Raw genomic sequence first — 25,272 nt, 5'->3', positions numbered from 1 at the left:
AAATGTTACTACTTTTTCTAAACAGAAAGGACCTCAGCAGCAAGGTTGAAGAATGTAATGTGAACAGCTTTTGTACAGCTTCTGTGTTTGTTGTGGTGGATTTAATCATAAATGAATGCTGCATTTGGGAGAGAAAGAATAGTCAGAAGTGGTACTAACTACCTGTTTTACCAGTATTTATGCAACCAGTTGATCTGAGGGGAGTAATTCCACTCCCCCGATGCTTCCGTGCACACCTCTCACAGTTCTAAAATGGTTAAAGCAGCATAGATGAGAAATCAGTAGAAGCAGCAGCCCTGTAGTTAGGGACTATTTTGAGAGCCACACCTGATCTCAAAACTCGACTTGGCTGCCCAGAATGCAAATCCATGATACTGTGACCAGATTTGTAGCCAAAGCTTTCCATTTCTGCAGGCATTCCTTAAAATGCCTCTCTCTGAGCCTGACCCACTGCGCCGTTGCCCATTTTTCCCCAGCCGAGGAGAAAACTGGAGTTCTTCCCAAGCCAGAGTCCTGATTTAAAAGCCCTCGGGGAGTCTCCCTTAAAGACTGGGTGGGCAGGGATGTTTCTCTTTCATTCCTGCAATAGATACAGTCAGGCCACTACCACGGCACGTTGGTTTTAAGCATGAAGACTTGCTGCTCTTCGCCAGGCGCAGCTGTGCCAGCAGCGGGAGCTGACAGCATGCTGCCCTGGCCTCGTGGCTTGGGCACGCGCAGCGGGAGTGTGGTTAGGGTGAAAGCAAAACCCAATGCCTCCATCATCACATGGACATGATCTTGAGGGAAACCTGCCCCCCCCCCTTGTAATAGTAAGTAATTAATGTAATAACACACACTTATTACCAGGCTATTGTTATGTGATGTTCCTTAATGTGTTTTGGCAAGAGCCAGGCGCTGGTTTGTGTTGGTGCGGCTCCAGGAGAAGCACCTCGCCCTGCTGCCTGGGGTGGTGGCTCTGCGGCTGGGCCTACCATGGCCCCCGGGGCTGCTATTTCCCCTCTGGGCCTGCCTAGCTAGCAGTGGGGCAAGGGCCCAGGGCTGGCCTGCAGGCCCTGGGAGCAGGAGCTGGGGGCTGCTGTGGGGCTGGGACCCCCGCCCTGCCGTGGAGGAAGGTAACTGAGGCTGCTCCACAGCCCAAGCGCGTATCTCGCCGCAGGTGGGCTTCACCTCGCGTTCTCAGGGCAGCCTGCCGCGGCCTGCCCTCAGCCCAGGCCCAGGGACGGCGGTGGGGTCCCTGCGGCCCGCCCGGCACCAGGTGCCGCAGCACGGCCAGCTGTGGCCGCCCCATCACCTCAGCCGGGCCAGCCAGCGGGGAAGGCCGTGGCGCCTCCGCCCGCCCTTAACAAAGATGGCGCCGCCCGACCCTTCCTCCCCCCTCGCACGCGCGCACGCGCGCACGCACACAGGCAGGCGGCGGCCACGTGAGGCAGCTGCGCGCGCAGCCCTGGAAGAGGCGTGGCCGGAAGCGGGGGCGGTGGATGGAGCCGGCGCGGGAGCCGCGCGCGGGGCGCTCAGGTGGGGGAGGGGCGGGGCCGCGCGCGTCGCGGGAGGAGGGGCGGGGGCCTGCCCCTCCCCCCACCCCTTGCACCGGGGCGCCGCCCCCTCAGAGACACCCTCGCCCCTCCCCGGGCTCCGGGCCGCAGGGCCCCGCGGCGGCGGCAGCCATGGGCCGGGGGGCGGCCTCGCGCCGGGGGTCCCGGGGTCTCGGCCCCGCAGGGGTTACGCGTGGGGCTGGGGGGGAGTACGGCCGGCAGCCACGGCCGGGCCGGGCGTCGCCTGGGGTCTGGCCCGGCGCTCCCGAGCGGCCCTTGTGCTAGGCCTCGCGGGTTGCAGCTAGCAGAGCCGGGTCGGGCCCGGGTCTGGGCCTGAGTATTGGTCTGGGCCTGGGTATTGGCCTGAGCCTGGGCCTGGGTCTGGGTCTGGGTGTTGGCCTGAGCCCGGGTCTGGGCCTGGGTCTGGGTCTGGGCCTGGGCCTGGGCCTGAGCCTCAGTCTGGGCCTGGGCCTGAGCCTCAGTCTGGGCCTGAGTATTGGTCTGGACCTGGGTATTGGCCTGAGCCTGGGCCTGGGTCTGGGTATTGGCCTGAGCCCGGGTCTGGGCCTGGGTCTGGGTCTGAGCGCTGCAGTGCAGCCTGTGCCTGCCCAGCTGAGAGTATCAGTCCATTAATAAAGGCCCCAGCGATAGCCATTCCTAATCTTGAAAACAACCCTATTAAACGCTTCAGCCCTTATCTAACCGCTGCTGGAGCGCGTGCCGGGCCAGCCAGCCTTATCTGGGAAGTGAGGGGAAACCATCCTCCTGCGGGCCATGGCTGTCCACTGAAGCGCCAGGTGCCCTTCAGCAGCTTCAGCCCTCAAAGCAGCAGCAGGAATGGAGCACAAGACCCAGCACCTCGCCAGGAGTTGGTCCATTTGTGAACGTGCTTTACAGAGCAGGATTTGCTCCGTCACTGCCTGCGATAGCAAAGGCAAGGATGAAAACACGCAGGGAGGTGACTGCGGCGCGGTCTCAGGCTTGGCTTGTTGCAGTGTGCTCGGCCCTGATGTACATAGCCCCAGTGTCTGCTCAGCGGGTTCGTCATCTCAGGCTGAGCCGTCAGGTTGCGTTTTGATGCAGCGTAGGTTTTGTTCACGCACGTGAGCTGGTACAAAAGGCGTAGAAACATTCCTGTTTCTAGTCAGACGCAGACGAAGCGATGCAGGGGCTGCAGCCTCTGCACCAGCAGCTGAAACCGGGCAGGAGTGAAAGCGTCTGCAAGACCCAGAGCTCCAAGACCCACACAAATGGCACTAGGAGAACGGGATTTCCAAAATTCGGTTGTATTTCTTTGGCATCGTGGTCAGAACAGGTTTTTTAATGTGTCTGGAGTATCTCTTATATCTAACAGCAGGTCGGAGAAGTACCAAGAGGTGCCCAAGCCGTTGCTTTCCAAGTGTTCTCGGGACACGGGCAGGAGTAGGTTTCCCAACAGGAATCCTGCACCCCAGCCGGGAGCCGACTGCCGGCTGTGCGGGGGGAGGGAAGGGCTCTGTGGCGAGCGCCTGCTGCCACCGGGTGGTAATCGGTCTCCACTGCGTTTCTACAGACCTCGCTGAATTCCTATTTTCATTTACGTGGTAATTTACCCGGCGTCTATTTTGTTCCTATTCGCGTCCTTTTTTTAGCACGGTTTCCAGAGCAAGCAAAACGCAATTCATATCTGAGAGCAAAGGGAAACAAAGAACACGGAGAGAAAGACATCTTTAATTAAGACTTTGCATATTTTCCTACTGAAATATATTTAACCCACTTCTGCCTTTTCATGTTCTTTTTCCATTCGTGCAGGTGCTCTTTCACACAGCACTTTTTGGGGTAGAACCATTGCAGCTCTGACGCTGTGTTCTCTACCAGAATGGTGGTTGTGGGCTGCAGCTTTTTGTAGGCTTCGCTGCTTTCCGTTACAAGGTGTGCTGCGTCGTGACAGGAACAGGCTTTTTAAAGCTGTTTGCTTTGAGCCTTCTTGGCACATGCATGCGAGGCTTTTTCTCTGCTTTTTAAAAATATTTAAAGTGCTGGGACAATTTTTGCCGCTGTGATTTAGTAGGATTTGCAGCTGTGAATGCGATTTAATAGAATTTACAGCTGGGCTGAAGTATCCCCTCTTTTAAAATAACATTGCAGCTTCGTGATTCAGGAGAATGTGCCTCCCACTAGTTGCTTTGTCTGTAGCTGTGAATGCTCTGGAGCAAGAGGAGAATATGAACAAACCCAAAACTTTTGTATGTGGCTAAATAGGAAGCTTAATCCTATGGTTAGGGGCTGGAACTATAAATGAGCATATTTGGATCTTGGGTTTTTGCTTTGCTGATGACTTGCTTTCTGCTCTCTCGTGCAATTTTTAACCTGCCAGGGTTTTTTCTCCATTGGTAAATTGGTAATAGGAAAACCTCAGAATGCTTTGGGTTTGGGGACCTTTATGTGTTGTAACATGCTGGATCAGAAAGATGGCAGGTGGGAAATAGTGCAAGATGTGGTGTCATCAGAACCTAGCGAGAGCGGTGGGTCTTCTGTTTCTCAAACTGAAAAGCAGTTGGTGGCTGGGGAACCAACGGAAGAAACGTTTTATCTTAAAAAGCTGCCTAACAGACACTGCCTGCCTTTTGTGGCTCTGGGCCAGTAAGTTTTCAGAGCTGGTCCCACAGCATCAATCCAGAATATATGGAAACAAAAGCGGTGAGACTCCACAAAGCGTTTTATATCTTGCAGGTGAGGTTTGCAGGGAAGACGTGGATCAGAGCCACCTTAGCATATGCAGTTTGCTTGACAGGCAGATGCCCTCGCTCTGGAGTCCAGGACCCCTGCCAAAATACTGGAAAATTGCAGGTGGTGAGGGTGGAGTGGTGTGAGTGTCACGTCCTGGAGATGCTGCTTCTGACGGATGGAAGGGGTGTGGGGAAACCTGCGTACCTGAGAAAGCACCTTGGCCTTGCTCTGACAGAGCTTGTGGGGTTGGTGCCAAGGAGGCAGCTGAATAAAGCCGTTCTCGGCTTCCCAGGGGCAGAGGCAGGGTGGAGAGCAGGGGAGAGGAGAGAGCGTGCTTGGCAGTGCCTGGCCGGCTGCAAGCCCCAGTCAGCAAACTGCTTATGTGCATGTTATGCTCAGAGTCCGCATTTTAATTCTGTCTCTATTAAAAAAAAAAAAAAAAAAAGAAAAAAGGTTTCAATCCCATTCAGCGCACTGGAACCTGGACGTGCGTGTAGGTGCTTGGCCAAGGCCTGGCTGGAGCTGCTGTTTTTCTGCTGAGGCAGCTGCTGAGGAGGCCAGTGAGCCCGTCTGTTTCTGGTATTTACGCTGGCCTGGTAAGAAACGGGCTGAGACTTCGTGTTATAACGTCTCTCCATCTGCATCCTGGCTGAGGTTAAGAAGTCAGGGAATTCTTTTTTTTTTAATAGGAACAATGTCAAAGAGGTCTTGTGCGTCATCTCCCAGATCCGTGATCTCTTTCATAAGTAACTTTCTTGTTCACAGACATTTGCAGCCCTTTGAAGTGCCTGATAGTAAATAAAGGCACATGATTCACAAACGTGGCTGAAGCCAGAAATACCTTTCTGTTTCTGTTCTCTCTGTTCATCAATTCAGGTTTCCAAAACCAGAGGGAGAATTTCCATGGCATCAGTGACCTATTGAGGCAACTTTTGAGCTGAGAATGGAGCTGGTGAGCAGCAAAGACCCCCAACTCCGAGAGGTCGTGCGGTTTGCAGTGTGCTGCAGAGCCCTGACGCTTCTGCTGCAGGCAAGTCTCCTGTTCCTGAACCAGAGATGCTGCGACATCTGTTGTTCGCTGCTCCAAGGCTTCTCTCCTCAGTTCTGCCTTGTGCACCCTGAGCTAGCTGGTTCTGCTTGATGGGGAAATCATCTTCTCCTTTGGCGAACCAACAGACCAGCTGCATCCAGGGAGGCAGGTTGCTGTTAAGTAAAAAATTACATAGATTGCCTTGTAACTTACAGTGTTTTCATGCTGCTGTTGCAAAAGGCTGGTTTGGCAGCACGAGAGGCTGAAATCTCTGTTTATCCGTGGAAGAACAACAATAAATTCCCCCTGCAGATTCCTCACAAGTCTCATGTCCAGAGGCATCCTCCTCTGAGCATGGGAGAGCTGGGTTGCTCGCTCCATCCTACCAGTGCGTACCGAGACAGGCAGCGAAGAGCGTAGCTGAAACAGCAGCAGCCTGGGAAAGCTGTTGGGCAGCGGGCCACCGGCCAGCTGGCAGGTCGTGGCAGCCCCCGTCACCACCACTGGGTAGGACTGAGTGGAACCATCAGCTGAGATGAAAAGCTCCGTGTTACTGATGCCAGAGGCCTGGTTAGACCAGATGTGTGCTTCATGGTAAAACAGCGGCTTTGTGTGGCTTTTAGTCCCAATTTGTTCAGCGTGGCCTTTTCTCTTCTCTTGGCCAATGCTGAATTCATTGCAGGAGACTCATCCCAATCTACATGTAGTTAAGCTACAAAACTTACCATCTGAGGTTTTGGGGGTTTGGGGTTTTTTTCTTTAAACATATTTTCATTTGGAATTACATTACAATGCATTAAGTTGCACACTTCTTATCTCATGAACTCTCTGGGTTTCTCTCTTGCTTTTTAAAATGTGGTCAGCACTGCAAGCTCCCGGGGGCAGAGGAGTGTGCGTTCTGCTTGCTCATCTCTGGAAAGCAAACCCCTTAACACGTGCTGAACCGCAGAGATGACGGAGATCTAGAGACTAGAGAGGGGGCCCAGGAATCAGCTGCTGTCTTCTGCATCAGTTTGCTCTGGGAAAATCTTTTTTCTCTAGTTTTGTCTCCTCTCCCTTGTACATCAGCTAGGACAATAATGCCAAATTCAGGACAGGAGGCTTACCAGCGCCACAGAGGTACCTGGAGTGAGCGTGTGCAGTTAGATGTGCCTGAGCGTGGGGCTGAGCAGCTTCCCCTGCCCAGTTCCACAGGGTTTGATGCTGGATATGTGCTAGAGCTTTATTCAGTTCCCATGTAAATGCCTGAAAAGACTGTGTTTGCACCTTTTCACAGTCTTTCAGGCATCCTTACTGCAAAACCGCTCAGCCTGGCTTCTGTGCTGCTGTTGTCCCAGTCTTTAAAACCTGGGAGTCCTCCTGCTCGGTGCTTTCGGTAGGGTACCAGAGGATCTCTGCTGGACTTCAATCCTCTCTTGTTTTTCCAGGCTCTGTTTAACCTCCTGATCCCAGATCACGCTGCAGACGCCTTCTCTCCCCCTCGCCTGTCAGAGCCTGGCCTGTGGGACCTGCTCTTGGAGCAGCTGCTGGGAGGCCTCTCACGCTGGGATGCAGAGCACTTCCTCTTCATCGCCGAGCATGGTTACCTGTACGAGCACAACTGTGCCTTCTTCCCGCTGTACCCCCTGAGCGTGCGTGCCGTGGCTGAGGGTGCTCTGTGGCCCTTGCAGCGGCTGCTGCGTTTGCGGAGCCGCTTGCTGCTGTCAGCCATGCTTCTTAATTCTCTCTTTTCTGTCCTGGCAGCCGCTGCCCTGTATAAGCTGGGCTGTGTCGTGCTGCAGTGTCGCAGGGTGGCTTTCCTTGCTGCCATTCTCTTTTCTGTCAGCCCTGCCAACATATTTATGGCAGCTGCTTACTCAGAGAGCATGTTTGCCTTCCTGGCATTCAGTGCCATGTGGCAACTGGAGAAGGGGCAGAGCTGGCTCAGCGGACTGCTCTTCTCCCTTGCTTCTGGGGTGCGTGCCAATGGGCTTATTAATGTTGGCTTCTTCCTCTACTCCAGCTGTAAACACTTTGCCCTCCAGCTCCAGGTGGGTTCAGGATCAGTAAGGAAGCTCCCTCTGTTGTGGAAGCAGCTCCTTAGTGTGGGATCTTCAGTGATTCTGATGTGTGCTGGGATTTTTCTACCTTTTGCTTTATTTCAGTGTTACGCTTATGGGAGGTTCTGTGGTCCTGGCATCGGCCTGGAGCAGACTGTTCCCAAGCCGCTGCTGCAGCTGGCCCTGGACAAGGGCTATGGTCTGGCGGCCAGGAATGGGGTTAAACCCCCTTGGTGTTCCCAGCAGTTCCCTGTGGTCTATTCCTATATTCAAGACACTTACTGGAATGTAGGCTTTCTGAGGTATTTTGAGCTCAGACAGATACCAAATTTCTTGCTTGCTTTGCCTGTCACACTTCTGGGCTCGTGGGCTGCCTGGACCTTCATCCTTGCAAACCCCTGGCACTGCCTAACTCTTGGTCTAGAGAGAAGAAAGAGTGAAGAAGAGGGTAAACCAAGAGCTGGATTTTGCTGCCCCGCTGTCTTCGTGTATGTGGTCCATGCCACGGTCCTGCTGGTGTTTGGATTCTTCTGCATGCACGTGCAGGTAGGACATTCATAGCAACACACCAGAGTGATTTCTTAAGGGGAAGGCATCGTGGTGGCTGAGGCAGCAACAGTCACGGCCTGAAGCTGTCCCAGCTGCAGGACAGCACAGGGCAATGCAGACCGAAAACTTTGCCTTTCCTGTTTCAGAGCGACTTCCACAGAGAGTTTCCAAAGCCAGTTAGTTCCTCTGCTCTGCTGGAGAGCTCCCAAAGAGAGCTCGCCAGGTGCTCCGTGTGATGGGGACACCGGGATGGGGATGGAGGGGTCTGGCTGGCTTTGGGTGGCGTTGGACCTGTGCTTAAGGCCAGGCTTGCCCAGCCCTGCTAGCCAGCTGCTAACCAGGAGGCCAAGGGTCACTGGCGTTTTGGGCTGAGCTTAATGGATGGTAATGAAAGGATCCAGAGCCTGTCACCAGGCCCTAGAAAGTGTCTGAAGGTTTTTTGGGGATGTGGCTATCAGCACTGAAGGTCGGGGGTTCCAGTGGAGAAATAATGGAAGAGTGAGGTTCACATCTCCCTGAAGCTGCTGCCCCTGCCCAGCTCCTGAGCTGGACGGTGACAAGGAGTGACAGTTACCGTGCTTGTCCAAAACCTGGGGACCACTTGACGCTTACACAACTGTTGTAATAAATAAAGCGGGTTGAGCTGTTTCATTTCAATGTAATAAATCCTAGCACCACGAATTGGGGCTGTATTTCAGTCCCCTTTACCAGCAGCCTGAGGCAGATAGATGGCTTCTTCCACACCTCGGGATCCGGGCTGGTCACAGTTGGAGACCTGCGATTTATGTGATTTTTTGCTCTGCCTGTCGCCTTCAGGTGCTGACGCGGTTCCTTGGCTCCTCCTCTCCCATCCTGTACTGGTTCTCCGCTCACCTGCTTCAGGAATACGAACCTTTACTCTGGAGCGAAGGGACTGATGATCAAATCGTGGCACTCCGCTCTGAGAAGTCTCTTCTAGGTAAACCTCCTGGTTCCTGTGGGAAAGAGACTTCTGAAAACCCCCTTGTGAGGCTGCTGATGAACTGTAGCTTAATTAAGCCCCTCAGCAAATGCGTTCTCTCATTCTTCCTGTCCTACTGGCTTCTGGGACTGATTCTGCACTGCAACTTCTTGCCATGGACGTAGCGAGGGTGTGATTGGTACAGACTGGTGGTGGGGCAGCAGTGCTGATCAGAATTGAATCTCACTTTTTCTAAAAAGCCTGATGTATGTGTAACGGTGCTGTTGTCTCGGTTACAAACGCATTACTCCTCAGTTACTATGTTGAAAGCTGTCACTGCGTGGCCATGTCGGAAATGGCATGTTCTCTTGGCTGTCCTTACTGACGGCCAGAATTCCTGAAGGCTGTCTGGGATGGGGAATGCATCTTGGTCCCTACGTTCTCATCCATCGGGAAACCTCTGGGAAGCATCCTTGGCACAGCGAGCATCTTGTGCAGGGAGGACCCAGCTGCCTGGTGTGAGCCACTCGGACCTCCGTGGTCCCTTCTCCTACAGCGTGGGCCATGTCTGGGAGCAGGCTAGCGGAGGGGACCGGGGGGCAGCGCTGGGGGCAGTGGGGGGGCTGTGGCCCTGGCTCACCGTGCTGGCCCCCCAGGGGCTTTGCAGGCACCGTGGCACTGCTCTGGGCACACGCCTGGCCCCACTACATGCATATGGCTTATTGGGCTGGGGGCGTTGCCCCGGAGCAGGGCTGGAGGTGGGGGTTTGCTGGAGTGGGACTGGGGTGGGGGCTTGCTGGACTAGGGCAGGGGGAGATCCCGGACCAGGGCTGGGGCAGGGGGTTGCCAGACCAGAGCTGGGGTGGGTAGGGGGCTCACCCCCGGGGCTGGGGCTGGGGGGGTGTTGCAGGGCCGTGGCTGGGCAGGGGGGCTCACCCCCGGGACTGAGGCTGGGGGGGGTTCCTGGACCGGGGCAGGGGTGGGCAGGGGGCTCACCCCGGGGCCAGGGCTGGGCAGGGGATTTGCAGGGCCGGGGCTGGGCAGGGGGCTCACCCCGGGGCTGGGCGGGGGGTTTGCGGGGCCGGGGCTGGGCAGGGGGCTCACCCCGGGGCTGGGCGGGGGGTTTGCGGGGCCGGGGCTGGGCAGAGGTTCACCCCCGGGCCGGGACTAGGGGTTTGCGGGGCCGGGGCTGGGCTGGGGGGCTCACCCCGGGGCTGGGGCTGGGGGTTTGCTGGGCTGGGGGCTCACCCCGGGGCGGGGCGGGGGCGGGGCGGGGCGGGGCTGGCGGCGGCCGGCAGGGGGCGCTGCGCGGGCGGGGCGGGGCCGACACGTCCGCCGGGCGAGCGGCGGGGCCGGGCCGGGCCGGGCGCTGCGGCGCCATGAAGGACTGCGAGTACCGGCAGATCCCGCCCGGGGCGGCGGCCCCGGCGCCGGGGCCTGGCACCCCCCCGGCCGCAGCCCCCCCCGGCGCGGCGCGTCCCGGCGCGGCGCGGCGGCCCCGGCGGAAGTGGGAGGTGTTCCCGGGCCGTAACCGCTTCTACTGCGGCGGGCGCCTGATGCTGGCGCGGCACAGCGGCGTCTTCGCGCTCACCCTCGGCCTCATCCTGGCCACCAGCGGCCTCTTCTTCGCCTTCGAGTGAGTCCGTGCTGCGGGCCGGGGGCTCGGGCACCCCCAGGGGCAGGGGGCGCTGGGGTGCCCCCCCCCTCCCCCCCCCCCCCCCCTGCTGCTGTGCCAGGGCCCCGGCCCCCCGCGGGTCAGGCCCCCTCCCCTGCTGGGGTGCGGCCCCAGGGGGTCCTGAGCGGCGCCCGGCCCCCCCCGTTAAGCCCCCTCCTTTTGGGGGGAGCCATGGACCAGCTGGCACCCCACCCTGGCGGAGAGAGGGAGGTGGGCTGGGGGCACCCCCAAAGGGAGTCCCGGTATCTCTCCCCACCCCCCCGAGCGATTCCCTGCTGTGCAGCCCCCAGACCCACTCAGCGCTGCTTCCCCCTCGCCTGTCCCCAGGGGTGTCTGTGGGGGGCAGGAGTGGGGGCCCTGGGCTTTTGCTCAGCCTTGGCCCCGGGAAGGGGTTTAACATCCTCCCAGGATGCCCTAAATACAGGTTTCCACCACCCCCCCAGTCTCCGCTCCCAACTGGTCCAGCACCGCAGCCAGGAGACCCCCAGGACTGGAGAACTTTGTCCGCAGAGGCAGCAGGAACAGTGTTTCTGTTGAAGGTGCTTGATAAATTATGAAAATTCTTAGGGGTCCCACCGTGGGGGTCTGCACCGGAGCTCTGCCCCCGTTGTGCAGCAGAGTCTGGGGCAGAGGGAGCTGCGTCTCCCCCAGTTCCCTTCTCTTTTGGAAAGCTGGCCTGGCAGAGCCCCCCACTCCCGCGCCCTGTCAGGGGGAACCACCAGCACCCCGGTACGAGCACCCTGGTACGAGCACCCTGGTACGAGCACCCTGGTACGAGCACCCCGGTACGAGCACCCCGGTACAGGCTCCTGCGCTGCCCGGAGGAGCCGGGGAAGGGGTGCTCCTGGCTACTGACATCTCCGAGGGCTTCTGCTGTCCTGCCTCCCCGTTTCTCTCGGGAGGGGAAGGGAGCTCGTTTTTCCTGCCGCTGTACGAAGCAGGGGGGTCACGCCTGCCTTGGGATCACAGCGTTTTATCTCCGCCAGTCTCAGAGGAAAGCTGCCCGAGCCTGCTGGCGGGGGGATGAAGGTATTTGATCGGATTAAAGGTTCTGAGAAGTCAGATGAGCTGAAAGGGGCAGGCAGTTGTGGGAGGCAGTAACAGCATCCCGACACGAAAACTCCTTTCTTAGTGTCATCTGCGCCTCTTTGACAGCTTTCGCTGCTGCATCCAGAACTAATGGGCAGCACTAGCGCAGTAACTGCTCTGCACGGGGCCAAGCAGAGGACATCTGCTTTCCCCTCCCTTCTTGCCTAGTCACTCTTTTCTTGGTTGGAGATGCCCTGGGGCTTTCCAAGTTGTTATTTTAGCAGTGTGCTCCTGTTGCGTGGGTTACGGTTTGCTAGATGGATAGCGAGTGCGTCTTGCCTGTGTCTACAGTTGATGGGTTTTATGTGATTTCTCGTTGCCTGCTGGGGGAAGGTGGTGTCCAGAGATTTCCCCAGGAATGGGGTGGCAAGAAGCTCCCGTCTCAATTCTGTCCCTCTGGCAGGGAGACAGCCAGGGGGGCTCGGCAGCAGCGCTGGTCTCAGGCCGAAGGGCTTTTGTTGCTTGGTGGCCGCTTTGTTCTGGACAGCTGAGCTTGGGAGTTGAAACAAAAGTTGTTTAATCCTCTCAAACTGCCTCCCAGCATTACTGAGACTTGGCACTGCCCGCAGACATCAGGGCTCGAGCAGCTTGTCTGTCTGCGCTCCGCTCTGGGTACTTAGCGGTGCTTATAATAGCAAATCCCTCTGCCGGGCGAGGGACGGGAGGGGGTCTCTGGCACCGTGCTGGCCAAAGAGCTGTGTTCTCTGCTGGCTTCACCTGTCGCGCCGCAAGTAACGGAGCTGCCCTGATGTGGAGCGCGATCGTGCTGCTCCCATCTGTGGAAAAACAGCCCCAGGCCTAGTACAGCCAGCCAAGGAGCGGGCATCGTCTGCTTAGGTGCCTGGTGGCTTGTCACAGCAGTGTCAGCGCTGGAAGGCGTCCTCATCCAAACATCTGGCACAGCATGAAGGGCACGCGAGTCATCCAGAGACAGCAAAGCCGTGTTGAATTGAAGCCAAGTTCCCTCTCAGCTTCACGTGTTGGACCAAATGGGATCGCGTTCGTGCTGATTTTGATCCCTGCTTAGCTTGGGGTGTTTCTCCATGTGTTCTTGATGCTGCTGTTGTAGAAGGTGACCGGGCTTTGGGGCAGCTGACAGGTTTTTGAAATGTGATTCTGGGACTTCAGAAGGGCAAAGAGGTATACAGGGGCTTGCGCTGCTGCCTTTGTGCTGAAGACCCCGTCTTCCCAGTGCCAGTCCAGCGTTTTCTGGGCTGGCTCTCGCTGCTCCAGGGGTCTCTGCAAAGCAGCAGCACTTCAGCCCACTACCCCATAATGATTTGTAGTGTGTAGTGTCACAGCTGCTAGCCAGTTCTGTAGCGATGGTTGGTAACAGTGTAATATTTTTTTTCTTTTTTCTTTTTTTAACAGCTGCCCCTTCCTTGCCAGTCACCTGACCCTGGCCATCCCCATCATTGCAGCTGTCCTCTTCTTCTTTGTCATCAGCTGCCTGCTCCAGACAAGCTTCAGAGACCCAGGTATCCTGCCCCGAGCCACCCCAAGTGAGGCTGCAGACCTGGAAAAGCGGATTGGTGAGACTTCTGTTCCTTCTCCTGTGTTGGGTTCAGTGCGTGCCTGCGTGTATGTGTGTGCACGCACGTGTTTCAGGCTCAGAGAGTCTCCTCTCTTGCGTCGTGGCTCCTTACCAGTTGTCTAGGGGGAGAAGAGGCCAGACCATTAGATTGTGAGGCTTGACAGTGTCTTATGAGTCCCGGCAGGAGAGGTGCAACAGGCTCCTCTAGCGCAGCAGGCAGCGCTTCAGAGAGGAGCCGCAGAGAAGCGGAGGTGGTTTTCGTTTCTGTTCAGTCCCAGCACTTTCCCAGGTGAAGCCCTGTACGGTAGGACGTGGCTGTACCTGTTCCTGCCCTCAGGACAGCACCCGAGTGGGCAGCAGCACTGCCCAGAGCTCGGAGCTTGCAGCCTCACCGTCCTAAAGGTGAATGCCGTCAGGGACCGTGTACCAGTGGCTTGGGGAGCACAGAGTCCCCTTTTGAAATCACGCTGCCAGGCTCTCAAAGACAGAGCAGCAGTGCCTATGCTGCTCTGTAACGGCACGTTAGTTCCTTTAAAAAGTTTTCCAGACTCTGAGGAATCTGAAACTATACCTTCTTTTGCAAAATATGGGTGGTGAGGATGTAGGATAATTAATTTAGGCATGAATGCTTTTTAAGGTTATGATTTGCCATTGAGCCTGCTGTGCTGCAAGATTTTCTTTGTTGTAATGGTTTCTAACAGTATGCTAATGTTTGTCCCCATCTAAAAACTGCTATGTCACACTGCTTTGGTGGTGGCCGGGAAGGTGTGTGCATCCAGGATCAGGGACCTTGTTGATGTGACCCATGGTAACAAATGCGTTAACAAAGCTAATGTGAGACAGCTTGAATCTGCCCCACTGAAGACAGTTGCGAGGCAGTAATTCTACATCTGACTCTAAAAATCGTTCTAAAATATCCTTAAGAGTGGTTATCGATGTTTCTGTTTGTAAGTGCCTAAAGCAGTAATCTGGCTGCAGTTGCCGCCTCATGTGCCAGCTGTTCCTGTTAATATAATCCACTTCTTATCCTCTTAGCATGCTCACTGTTACATCTCTGTTTTCAGAGTGGGAAAGGTGCTCTTTTAAGAGCAACTAAACTAAAGGAATAACCCCCAAAACTGCAAACACTTTTGCTAGGCAGAGAAACAGTCTTCGGCTGCCAGTCCCCAGTGAATAATGAAACTGCTAACACGCACAGACGTAACTTGCGCTGTCGCTAAAAATCCTCAGTCTCGACCCTGAGGGGGAGGAATCCTCTTGTGCTGCTAACACACACATGTCAAATTTGAAGGAAATCTGCCTGGAGCACTTGAGACCTGCTCGCTGTCCTCCCCCGCTGCGATGGAAATGAGCCTCTTGAGCCCGGCGGTGGCTCCAGCTGCGGGCTGGCAGGTTGCGTGCTCGAGGTGGCAGGGGAGGCTGCTGCGGAGGTTGCTCTGGTTGCTGTAACTCGGATGCTTACAGCACAGGAGGAACCACACGTGCAATAACAGATTATGTTGCCTCCTTGTGTTGTGATCTGTTGGATGCGCAGAGCTGAGTTGGTGTTACTGGGCACACTAACGCTGCTGCTTTTATGCCTGCTATTTATAAATTGCTTTATGTTCTCAAAGCATTGGGCAGATATTACTTCCTCTTGGCATCCCAGCATCATTGCCATTGAACAGACAAGGAAAGGACATAAATAACGCTGCAAGGAGCTGACTGGAGTTCCTGGCTGCCCGCCGTGCAACAAATCTTGTGGGCTGAGCTGCCTCTTAGCTTTTGCTTAAAATCAGGGGAGCGTGTGCCAATCCCTTACCCTGCCAGGAGGCAGCTTGGGGTGATACCTGAGTTTCGCCTGCAGCAGCCTGACCGTCCCTCCTTGCCCTTGGCAGACAGCATGGGTACCTCTACATATCGCCCGCCAGCCCGCACGATGGAAGTGGTCATAAACAAGTACGTGGTGAAACTCAAGTACTGCTACACCTGCAAAATGTTCCGCCCTCCGCGCACCTCTCACTGCAGCGTCTGTGACAACTGTGTCGGTAAGCCCAGAAAGTAGAAAGGTGCTGGTATCTCTTGGCGGGGCAGGGGAGGCATGTTTTATGCTCCTGGACAAATTGCTTTTGCTTCTTGTAAATTATTGTAAAGCGAGATACTGAGTGGTCTTCCTTCTTCCCATTTGAAATGAAAGCCACACGGGTGCAGTGGCTCAGGGCAAGGGGCAGCATGTCCAAGACTCCCTGTCTCTGCTTTCCCTGCTTCTGGGAGGACAGTCCTGTGAAATGCAGTTAAGGCTTCCACCAAACATGAGGTTTGCCGCAGGCTCCTTGTTGTCTGTGGTCTTGCTGTCACCTGGCTGGTAGAGATGCCGCCGTAGATGCCGGCTGAGCTCCTCTGTGTCTTCTCACTGTGCCCTCAGAGTGTGATGTGGCAGGAGGGAATGAACAAGGACCTGAAGAAACACCTCCGATGGCTCTGTCCAGACGGGCGCAGGCGTGGGGCAGCTGCAGTGGGGTGGGCAGGGAGTTTCCCAGCACAGCCTGGCCGCACCGGAGCAACTTGAACTGGCAACAGGGTGGTGTGTGATTAGGAACGTGCCCAGAGAGTTTACTCCTCATGCAGCTGCTCCTGGTTGTACGTTGTGTGGATGCGGAGGCTGCGTTTTATGCTGCCTTTCAGGGCAGCCCGAGGAACAGCTGACCCACGAGCGGTCGCAGGACCCCAAGGCTCTGGTTAAGAAGTTTGGGAGCTTGCAAGCGTTATGTGTTTGGGAATAGCCGTGGGTGGCGGTGACTCCTCCTTACGCTGGAGAGCAGCCACGGCTGGGGCAGCGTTGGAAGAAGAGCCGTCTGGGGGCAACGGGTGGGCGTCTGCGTGCGATGGGTTTTGTTTGCGCTGGTGTGCCCCGCAGAGCGGTTGCTGCAGTCCGGGGAGGCTGAAATGCAGCCCTTTCATTAGAAGGCAGTCGGGAGTGTTTCCAGACACATTGCACCTGCTCTGGGTTCCCAGGCAGTTTCTGTGGTTTTAGAGGCGTATCTTTCAACTTTGAAAATTATTTTCTGCCCCGAAGAAGGTGGGGGAAGCTGACGGGCAGAAAGGGAGCAGCGCTGCTGTGTGCACACAGCCAGTCTGCTCGGTACTGGAAAAACTGCCACACTTTCCCTGTTCTCTCTCGGTTTTAGTAGATGTTAACAGTCACAAGGCTTGCGTTTGTGCAGGGTTTGGTGAGTGGAAGGGTTTGGCCTTTGACGAGAAAAAGGGCATGTGAGCAGGCAGCAGTGCTCCGTTGAAACTTCTTGCTGACGTCCTGCTGCGGAGAGGTTCTGCGCTCGGGGTGGCGGGTGGAAGCTTGGTGTGTAGCCCCTGGTATGTGGAGGCTCAGCCGAGTTTGCTCTGTTGTGGCGTGTGAGGTGGCAGGAGTCCTCACGGTGTCCCTTTGTTTCAGAGAGGTTTGATCACCACTGCCCCTGGGTGGGCAACTGCGTGGGGAAGCGCAACTATCGCTACTTCTATGCCTTCATCCTCTCCCTCTCCTTCCTGACAGCCTTCATCTTCGCCTGCGTCGTCACCCACCTCACTCTGCGTAAGTACCATGGGTGCCGTGCTCCTGGCAAGGAAGGCTCGAGGCAGTGCTGGGTCATTGGAGAGAGCCTAGGAAAGATCTGCTTGGTTTACACCAGGCTTTTTGGTGCAGGTGGCCTGAGTAGACAGGATCTCGGGCTGATGGGAACCAGGATCCACCCTGCCCTTTGCTGCAGAGGGACCTTGTGGGCTGGTGCCTGGGTTGTCCCCTCCAGAGCAAATGAGCTGGTGGGCGCATCCGCTCTTAACCTGCGGGGAAGGTGACTTGCCCGCCAGTCCCAAAGCTCCTGGAGCCGTGTCTGCACACTGACACTTCTGCAAAGTTACAGGCTGCAGATGTTTGCAGGCAGATTCCCACAGCGGGGTGGCTGCCCGCTGGGGAGTGAAGTGTTGGCTGGAGAGGCCAGGCTGCCTGACGGGCTGTCGTTCCTTGTCCCGTTTTCGCTTTGCAGGCTCTCAGAGAGATGGATTCCTCACCACGCTGAAGACGACACCTGCAAGATATCCTTCTGACGCCACCAGCTGCTCAGGCTGGCGAGCACTGGTGCAGCAATGCTAATCATGTAACGAGAGCGGTGCAACGAGCTCTTCAGAGGGTCACCCCGGTGTGCTTTCCACAACTTAATTTAGTCCCCCAGCTACCTGGTTGGGGCAGGCAGGCATCCCCTCACCTGTAGGCAGACATCACCACCAAGTTGGGAAGGCTTTTAGTTCACCAGCAGGGACCGAGGGTGGGTGACGGACTTGTTTCCCAGTTTGCAGGTTTGGGAAGCAGCTGGAGCTGGTTGTGCCTGGTGGGTGCCGGTGGGATGTTACGGGGAACGGGCGGCTGGCTGGGCTGTTTTGGTGGCCCGGCGTGTGTGTACGCCTCCCAGAGCGGTCTTCTGCCTCTCCTTGCAGGATGGGTTTTGTTCCCAGAGGCTTCCTTGACTTTTCTTTTCACTGTGCTGGAGCTGGTGATTTGTTTTTTCTCAGTCTGGTCTATTTTGGGCCTCTCAGGTTTTCACACTTACTTAGTCGCCTCCAACCTGACGACAAACGAAGATGTAAGTACCTGGATGCTTGTCCTTCCGCCTGGTCCTTCCTAAGCAGAGGTGAGGTTTGCAGGGACCCTCGGCCACCTGCCTTGCCTGTGATAAGCCACTGCAAAGCGAACGGCCCGTCCCCAAGGTGTGGGGGCTGCAGTTTCAGGTGGCTGGGGGGGTGTGGGGAGAGCAGCCCACCGTGGCAGGGGGCCGTGCGACACGTGTTTGCTCGGCAGTGTCAGGCCGTGAGGGTCACGCGCTGAAAAGTTAGAAGAGTCACGTGTGTGGTTTTTTCCAGTCTGTGGGTGGCCTTGCTTAAAATTAGGAGTTCTGAGATGAAAAAAGGCAGGCTGGGCCCAGAGGTGGGTTTGGGTGTCGGCCTGGAACACGGGTGGTCTGAACTCGGCATCCCCTCCCGCTGGGACCCTGGGCGAGTCCCTGGGGCTCGTCAGTTGCTCGTGCCAGGCACGGGTGGGGGTGGCCCTGAGCTGGGGGGCGCAGGCGCCCAGGGCCAAGTGAGTGGCCGGGGCAGGGCAGATGGGACGGAAAAGCAGGATCTGTCAGATCCTGGGAATCAAAATTCACCCTTCTGGCCAGACCTACCTCTAATCCTTGCTGGAAGCTTCCAGCACTGCAGAAGGCATGTTTGCATCCCTTTTCCGCGCCCCCCCCCCCCCCCCCTTTCTTTTTTGTCCTTTTTTGCCTTTTTGTCTTTTTTTTGCTTTTTTTCTTTTTTTTTTCTTTTTCCCTTTTCCCCTTTTTCCGGCGCTTTTCCGGCTTTTTTTTTCTTCCCCCCCCTTTTTTTTTTTTCTTTTTTAAACTTTTCCCCCTTTCCACCTTTCTGTTACGTTCCAAGGTGCTGGCAGAACAGCACGAGGCCGTGCCAGGTGAAGCTAACCGAGGTTGAACCCCAGCACTGGCAGCACCAGGTCCATAGCCCGTGGCCCGTTGCCTCCCTGGCTGCGTTGCCCACGTTGCCAGCCTTATGCTGCAGCTGGGGAGAGGAAGTAAAAACCAGAGGAGGAAATGTCACGGTAAACGGTTGGCTGCAGCCGGGGGCCTGAGGCCAGGTATAGCATCTGCCCACTCGTGTGTGCCTACGCCTGGTGTGACCGGGGTTTCGAAATCAGTCCCGGTGACAGCTGCTCAGGGTGGGGACAGCTGCGATTGTTTCCTCCCGGAGCAGCATGGCCGGGGGATCCCCTTGCTGTTTGTTCAGCCTGAGGAGGCCAGGAGGGACCAGGAGCCAGAGCCCTGCTCTGATGAGCTTTTAGCCTAGGAGGGAACAAGGGGAGGAGGAGGAAGAGGCTGGCGCTGAAGATGGGGACACTGGCGAGTTGCCATGCGCCACGGGGAGGGCACAGCTTTGGAGCTTGCTAGGTGCAAGGCTGAACCTTGGCAGAGGCAGGAGCAGCACGTTGCTGTCTTCTCTGGCTGCCTTTCTGCAGCTGGCCCGCTTGTGGAAGCGAGGGGAGGACATCTGCAGTAAGACGAGCCTTCCACCTCTCAGGCAAGGATTTGAACCAGGTCCATTATCGTGTAACTATCTGCTGTCGCATCGTTCCTATCTTAATCTGTGTGTATCCTTTCCCTTTCAGATCAAAGGGTCCTGGTCAAATAAGAGGGGCTCAGAGTTTGCCAATCCCTACAGCCATAAAAGTATCCTCACAAACTGCTGTGCGGTGCTGTGTGGACCATTCCATCCCAGGTAAGAGTCCTTGACCTCCATGGCGTCGGGAATTGCATCCTGCTCCGTGAGAGGGGCCGTGGAAAGGACAGATGTATCTGTTATGATATCAGTGACAGATTCCGGGGAGACACTGTCAGCACAAACACATCTACTTGGAGGAGGAGGAGGAAACAGCTTCCCAGTCTCTGCAGAGGAAGGGTGCAAGACGTGTCTAAGTAGGAGATGCAACTGTTGCTTCTCCTGTGTTTAAGCTTGATGAGTTCTGGTCACTTTGAATTGTTTCATGGAGCTTGCAGATAAGACACATCCTGCAATTCAATAAGGGGAGAGTAACGGCACCAAAGGGCTCGGCAGTAAATACCAGTAGTAGCGGTACTACTTAGCACGTGGTTTTCCTCCTGTACTCTGAGGGTTGAGCCTGGTGGGAAGCAGCCAGCAGAGATCTGCACCAGGCAGTGGGGACACCTGGGGTTTACAAACACTTAGGGTACCTGAAGTGCTCAGCAGCATCTCGCCAAATGCTCTTACCTGTGAGTTAACCAGAACCAACGTTAAAACAAGGGCAAAGGTTAAAACAACAGTTTGCTGTGGCTGTGAGGAAGCTTTGGGCGCTGGAAGAGGCTGCCCAGGGAGGTGGTAGAGTCACCATCCCTGGGGGTATTTAAAAAACGTGTAGATGCGGCACTTTCGGACGTGGTTTAGTGGTGGACTTGGCAGTGCTGGGTTTATGGTTGGGCTTGATCTTAAAGGTCTTTTCCAACCTAAATGATTCTGTGGTTCCACCTGCGAGCACGGGATTATCGCTGCTTTGTCATGAGAGGGACCAATAGGGCAGAGCCAGGCTGGTGTCCCCCTGTGCGTGGAGCTCCCGGCCTGTCCCAGGGCATGCGGGGATCCTTCAGACAAGTTTATTCAGTGGATCCAGTTTAGATTTATGTGGAGCATCTCAGAGGTGCTAACCCGGTGTAACACAAGAGCAGGGGAGGGTGTCCGAGGCTGTGCAGCGAGAATCGGTGTGTTCGACTCATCTGGCCCTGCTCTCTGAAGTGCCCCCAAGCTTTTTGTTGGATTCGGAGGTGCCAAAATGCCAGTGCTGCCATTCAGAGATGGTAAATCCACAGATTCAGGGAGTCGAGCTCTTTGCTGGGAGGTTGAGAGGAGAACAGCGTTTTGCTCCCGTTTCTTTCCTCATTCATGTTGTTTTCCTGTTCTGAAGACCTTTTGCCGGTTCCCATTTGGGTTTGTGGTGACCCAGAGCTTTAGCTGCCCCAAGGCTGTTTGGTGGCTTGTGTGATAAAGTCTGTGGTTTGTCTAATGGGCAGGACTGTGTTACCCAGCGCGCTCCTGCCGACGCTTTGGGTGGCAGCTCCCACGAGGAGAGCCCTCTCTGTGGCTTGTGAGCTCCCTTCTTCGCGGACGGAGTCTCCGTTTCCTTCACTCCTCTCCCCTCGCACTTTTCCCTTTTCTGTTTTCCAGTTTGATAGACAGAAGAGGATTTATCCAGCCAGATGTCGGGACCCCGTCCAGTCCTAAAAGTGAAATCCCTTCCTTTGGAGCCAAAACTGACACCAGTATGGTAGGAGGCATTCCCTAGCAGTGCTGTGATGTAGCCCAGTGCCTGCTGTGCCTGCACCTTGCTCCAGCCGGTACCTGCCCCTCTTACCATCTCCCTGGCCTCAGGCGGGACAGCCCTGCGATGCGGAGCTGTTGGAGACTCAGTTGAGCCATACGTTGCCTTTTTTTTTTTTTTTTTTTTTAAATTTTATTTATTATTTTTTTGTTTATTCGTTTCACTGTGATGTGCCCTGTCTGGACTTCAGCCTGATAAAGCCCAGCAGCGTGCCAGACCCTCAGACTCGTGCAGAAAGTGGAGGGTCCCTGCTGCATTTAGGAAGCAAATAGGTCTGGGGAGCCACCAGACCTCTGAGCCCGGAGCATCTGCTCCAGGGGTGGCTGCGTGTCCTGCTGGGAGTGATGAGGTGGGAAAGGGTGGGAGGTGGGGACTGTTAGATGGTTCCCACGCTGAGCTGGGCTGTCACACCTCGTCTTCTGGTCTGGTGGAGGTGCAAGTCCCCTGGTATCCCTGTTATCTCCATGAATGCGTCCTGCTCCCCTGTGCCAGCGTGGAAGGGCCGTTCTGTCTCTTAACGGCCAGGTTCTCGCCTCAGCTGCTGCCCGAGTGGCTTCTCTTTTCCAGAAGCTGCTGTGCCTTGGTAAGTTGGGGCTGTTCAGCTGGGAAGACTCTGGCTCCCAGCAGATGTGGAAGCTAGCTAGATGTCTCAGCTGCTGTCGGTCCTATTTTCTGGCTGGTCACTGAGCAGCTGCTGAAGAACTCTTTATGGTTGGGCCCCGCCAGTCAGTAAGACAACATTTTGCAGCAAGGACACAGGTTAGGGTGACCCTCCTTTTAATGGGGAGGAAGAAACACGCAGCGTTCTGTGGCTCTCGGTGTGAGATGCCGGTTGGCCAGGCTGCAGTTGTAAGATTTGGGAACCTTGGCTTGCCAGGAAAGCCCGATTCTGTCCTGTCTGTAAGAGACCAAAAGGCAACAGCAAAGTGTGTGAATTCCTGAGGGTCGCAGCCTTCCCAGGCGGGGTTTCACAGAGGGAGCAGTGAGCTGGTGCTGGTCTCTGATCACCTCACGTTGTCCTTGGTTTGGGTTTTTGGCCGGCAGGCGGGAGCAGGGCTGTTCCCAGCGCCTCGGGAGCGATTCCCCTGTGCCTGGGCTCAGCCGTGAGCATCGTGGGCATCGCTCCGTGCCTGCAGAGACACGGAGGAGCTGGGCCGAGGAGCCAGCTCTGCGTCACTGACACTGGAGTGTGCGTAGGGGAGAGTCACAGACCTTGTTAGCAATACTTGAATCATGTTATTAAAAGCTGCTGGATATTTTTGCACAATTTGTAGGGTGGTTTTTTTGGGTTTTTTTCTACGTAGAACGTTTTATATTCGGTGCAGGTAGCGTTGGTTAGCACCAGGGCGGAGGCTTGCAGCATCGAGCTGCCCGGTTAGGTTTCTGGGGGTCACACACGTGTATTTCAACCTCAGGCAGAGGCAGCACGTTTCGGGGGGGCAGCCTGAACCCACCAGCGTCGCGCTTGGCACACAGTGACTGCGCCAGCCCACGCAGCTTGGGGCGCGCTGGGGGACGGTGCAGACACGAGCATCTCCTGACCTTCTGGCTGGCTGCACAGAGCTCTTGGTGCTCCTTTGCTGTGGCCACCAGCTCTACCTTCCCCACCGAGGTGAGAGCGTGGCGGCAGGTGCTGAATTTCTGCCGGATCCCGGCAGATGGCCCCCGCCACCCGGCCAGATCCCGGTGCTGCTCCGCCAGCCGCCCCGGTCCTGCAGCTTCGTGCCATCTCCTGGGCCAGGTGCTTGGGCGTGTTGCCCGTGTTGCATCCCAGAGGCCACCCTGCCCTTCCCTCCCTGCTTCCCCTGCAGGGGTGTCCCCAGCGGGGCTTGTCCCTGCCCTCAGGGAGCCTTGCCGCTCCCTTCTAGGGGCAGATGTGGGGCTAGGGCGTGAGGAGCAGTGGGGGGGGGGATGATCAGGGGTTCATTTAAAACGGTTTCCTTTGTTCCTCAATGTAATAAAATTATATTTTTAAAGAGTTAATTGGTTGGGTTATTATTTTATTCCTTTAAGATAGAAAAGGGCAGGTGCCTTGGTATTTAACATCTGTCAGGTGCCAGTTGGAGTCCATCGCGCCCAGGGCTTGCCTGGAAGCTCTGAAAACCTCCTGCAGGATGGGGCTCCGAGGGATGCTTAGCTGTGACTCGCTGGAGTGAAGGGATATTTCTGTCCCACGTCTCCAGGCTGGACAGGGTCTCATCCACTCGCCCGTCCCCCTCCTGCAGAAGCCGTCACCTCAGCATCCTTTCCCCAGCCCCTGCGCTCAGTCCAGGGCTGTGCCAGGAGCTGTGGTCCCCACTGGCTAACGCAGCCCACGCTGGCCCTGCCGGCTGCTGTCGGGGTAGATAATCTCTGGTGTCTTCCCCAGGAGGATGCCTGCCAGGATTTTGCCATTTCCTGCACAGCCTGACGGGATTTGCCCCCTCCCTGGACGTTAGCCCTGCTTTCTGAGGGTTAGCTGGTAAGGAAGCGCTTTCTTCTCCCTCATCCACTCAAGCGACCCATCTCATCTCCACTGCATGACCAGCTCTGTCCACGGAGCCCGTTACCCTCCAGTTGTGTAGACATCTGTGTGCCATGTCCCCCATCCATCCCACCAGTATCCCACCAGCGTGAGGGGCGGTGAGCCCTGTGTTGTGCCACCTCCGTGCAGGGCTGCGTGGCAGAGGGATTGCCCGCAGCCTTGGGGAGAAGAGGGGGACGGTGTCCCCCAGCTTGGTGCTGGGGCTTGGTACAAGATGGAGCCCCCCGGTCTGGGTGGTGTGTGTGTGGTGGTGGTTGGAAAACGGTGTGGCTGAGGCTTGGCTCAGGCTTCGGGCGGAGGGTTCGGGAAGCCCGGGAGATACGTGGTGGTGAGCTGTGCTCAGTGGAGCTGCCCCCATGGGATCGGAGGAAGCCCCCAACTGATGCAGAGATGGAGTGTGTGAGCTGTGGCCTGAGTAGAGGAGTGGGAGCCTGGACCAGATCTCTAATCCGACCCGCTCTGTGGTTCAGGCAATCCCTCCCCTCCGTCCCCCTCTGCCTCTGCCTCTCCTCTCTGTCGCACCAGGTTCCTCCTCTGGCACACCCATGGCCATGGTAAGTTCCTTCCAAAGCACGTTGTGACAAAGCCCTGCTTCCCTTGCGGGCTGCGGAACTGCCCCTCACCCTCCCTGCTGCACCCCCTGGGCTCCTGCCCACTCAGCTGCCGCGTTCTCGCTGCCGCTGGCTGCCAGCGCTCTCCTGCGTCCTGGGCCATCTCCCCATTCTGCCACCGAGCCTGGTGCTCTGCTCTGCTCTCCACCGCTTCTTGCTCGTGTATTTCTGGCACTAACGCTCTCTTTCTCTTCCTCCCCTCTCCTCTCCCTTGCACCGGGTTGATCCAGCACCAAGAGCCCTGGCGGCCCCCAGCCCCCTGCCCCTCGTGGAGCACCCCACGGGGAGCCGAGACACCGCGGGCAGCACCCGAGACTACAGCCACGACCACCACGAGTGCCTCCGCTCGCCAGGGCTACGCGGCTGCCCCTTCCTCCCTCCCGCCGCAAGAGAGGGGGGAAAGCGGCCATGCACAAGGAAAAGCTTTTCCAACCCCCCTCCGGGAGCCGGGATGGCCGTCCCGCGGGTTCAAAGCTCAAAGCCATACAGCCGTCCCACCCGAGTGCAATAACTGGAGTTCCTGCTGTCTCCTGCCACTGGATGGACTCACGCCGCCGAGCCCAGGCCGCCAGTGGCTCCCCATAACCACCAGCTTCACCCCCAGTGAAGGTGTCTCCCCTCCCGTAGATGCTGGAAGATAGCGGTTGGCATTCCAGCGGGCTTGCGAAACCAGCGGGCTTCACGCCAGAGCGTTTACAGCTGAGCTGGTGGCATGGCACACTGCGCCCCAGCAGCCCCTCTCCGAGCCGTGTGCGCCAGAGACCCTCCTCTCCGGACGGGAGTTAGTTTGTGGTCAGTTTACCCTTGCAAACCGTCCCCCCCGGCCCGTTCCCCCCTTTCCTGTTCTAGTTTTAGGGGAGGGGGTTCGAGTGCCGCAGCACCTTGCCCAGCCGTGCCGGAGGCTGCAGCCCGGAGCGGGCTGGGAGCAGCGCTGCGGAGCCCAGCGTAGAGCCCAGTAGGATTCACCGTCTATTTATGCCTTTTACTTTTGTAACGAAATAAAAGTTCCTCCTATTTACTGTACGCCAGCGTCTGGCTGCTGCTTTGCCGGCGGAGGGGAGCTGCTCGCTGCAGCTCCTGCCTGGGCATGCCAGTGCTCCACTGGGCGGGAGAGCCCAGCGGAGC

The 25,272-nt window shown here is 56.8% G+C and overlaps 2 protein-coding genes across 14 annotated transcripts; both read left to right on the top strand.

Annotated features, from left to right (window-relative positions):
- The first annotated feature begins 1,410 nt into the window (after positions 1–1,410).
- PIGV (phosphatidylinositol glycan anchor biosynthesis class V) lies at positions 1,411–9,078 on the top strand. Of its 5 annotated transcripts, none has more exons than XM_055800512.1 (4): positions 1,411–1,518; positions 5,121–5,196; positions 6,702–7,859; positions 8,679–9,078. In XM_055800512.1, exons 2-4 carry the CDS (start codon positions 5,188–5,190, stop codon positions 8,985–8,987), a joined length of 1,476 nt encoding a protein of 491 aa, XP_055656487.1. In that variant the 5' UTR covers positions 1,411–1,518; positions 5,121–5,187; the 3' UTR covers positions 8,988–9,078. The 5 variants fall into 5 exon arrangements, with proteins under 5 accessions (XP_055656487.1, XP_055656486.1, XP_055656488.1 ...); XM_055800511.1 differs by having other exon boundaries at positions 5,121–5,274; XM_055800513.1 differs by lacking the exon at positions 1,411–1,518 and adding an exon at positions 2,073–4,247.
- A 1,051-nt stretch (positions 9,079–10,129) lies between these two features.
- Positions 10,130–25,170, top strand: ZDHHC18 (zinc finger DHHC-type palmitoyltransferase 18). Of its 9 annotated transcripts, none has more exons than XR_008746579.1 (10): positions 10,131–10,438; positions 12,938–13,098; positions 14,978–15,127; positions 16,531–16,668; positions 17,120–17,168; positions 17,611–17,713; positions 19,291–19,400; positions 20,859–20,958; positions 23,381–23,473; positions 24,378–24,515. XR_008746579.1 is itself a non-coding variant. In XM_055800064.1 (9 exons), exons 1-9 carry the CDS (start codon positions 10,182–10,184, stop codon positions 24,786–24,788), a joined length of 1,404 nt encoding a protein of 467 aa, XP_055656039.1. In that variant the 5' UTR covers positions 10,130–10,181; the 3' UTR covers positions 24,789–25,170. The 9 variants fall into 9 exon arrangements, 7 of the variants coding, with proteins under 7 accessions (XP_055656039.1, XP_055656040.1, XP_055656038.1 ...); XR_008746578.1 differs by having other exon boundaries at positions 23,381–24,090; positions 24,378–24,509; XM_055800064.1 differs by lacking the exon at positions 23,381–23,473 and having other exon boundaries at positions 10,130–10,438; positions 13,013–13,098; positions 24,378–25,170.
- Positions 25,171–25,272: the final 102 nt, after the last annotated feature.

Source organism: Falco peregrinus, chromosome 3 (genome assembly GCF_023634155.1).
Source record: "Falco peregrinus isolate bFalPer1 chromosome 3, bFalPer1.pri, whole genome shotgun sequence".
NCBI lineage: Eukaryota > Metazoa > Chordata > Aves > Falconiformes > Falconidae > Falco > Falco peregrinus.
The sequence above is the reverse complement of the archived record's forward strand: the minus strand, read 5'-3'. Positions and strand labels throughout refer to the sequence as shown.

Excerpts from the sequence above, each read along its gene's own strand:
- PIGV (XM_055800511.1), top strand. The coding sequence starts at position 5,188 with ATGGAGCTGGTGAGCAGCAAAGACCCCCAACTCCGAGAGGTCGTGCGG. Across the intron at positions 5,275-6,701 it reads CCCTGACGCTTCTGCTGCAG|GCTCTGTTTAACCTCCTGAT; the intron begins GCAAGTCTCCTG and ends TTGTTTTTCCAG. Across the intron at positions 7,860-8,678 it reads TCTTCTGCATGCACGTGCAG|GTGCTGACGCGGTTCCTTGG; the intron begins GTAGGACATTCA and ends TGTCGCCTTCAG.
- ZDHHC18 (XM_055800063.1), top strand. The coding sequence starts at position 10,182 with ATGAAGGACTGCGAGTACCGGCAGATCCCGCCCGGGGCGGCGGCCCCG. Across the intron at positions 17,169-17,610 it reads CTGAAGACGACACCTGCAAG|TGTGCTGGAGCTGGTGATTT; the intron begins ATATCCTTCTGA and ends TTTTCTTTTCAC. Across the intron at positions 20,959-24,377 it reads CCAAAACTGACACCAGTATG|CACCAAGAGCCCTGGCGGCC; the intron begins GTAGGAGGCATT and ends GGGTTGATCCAG.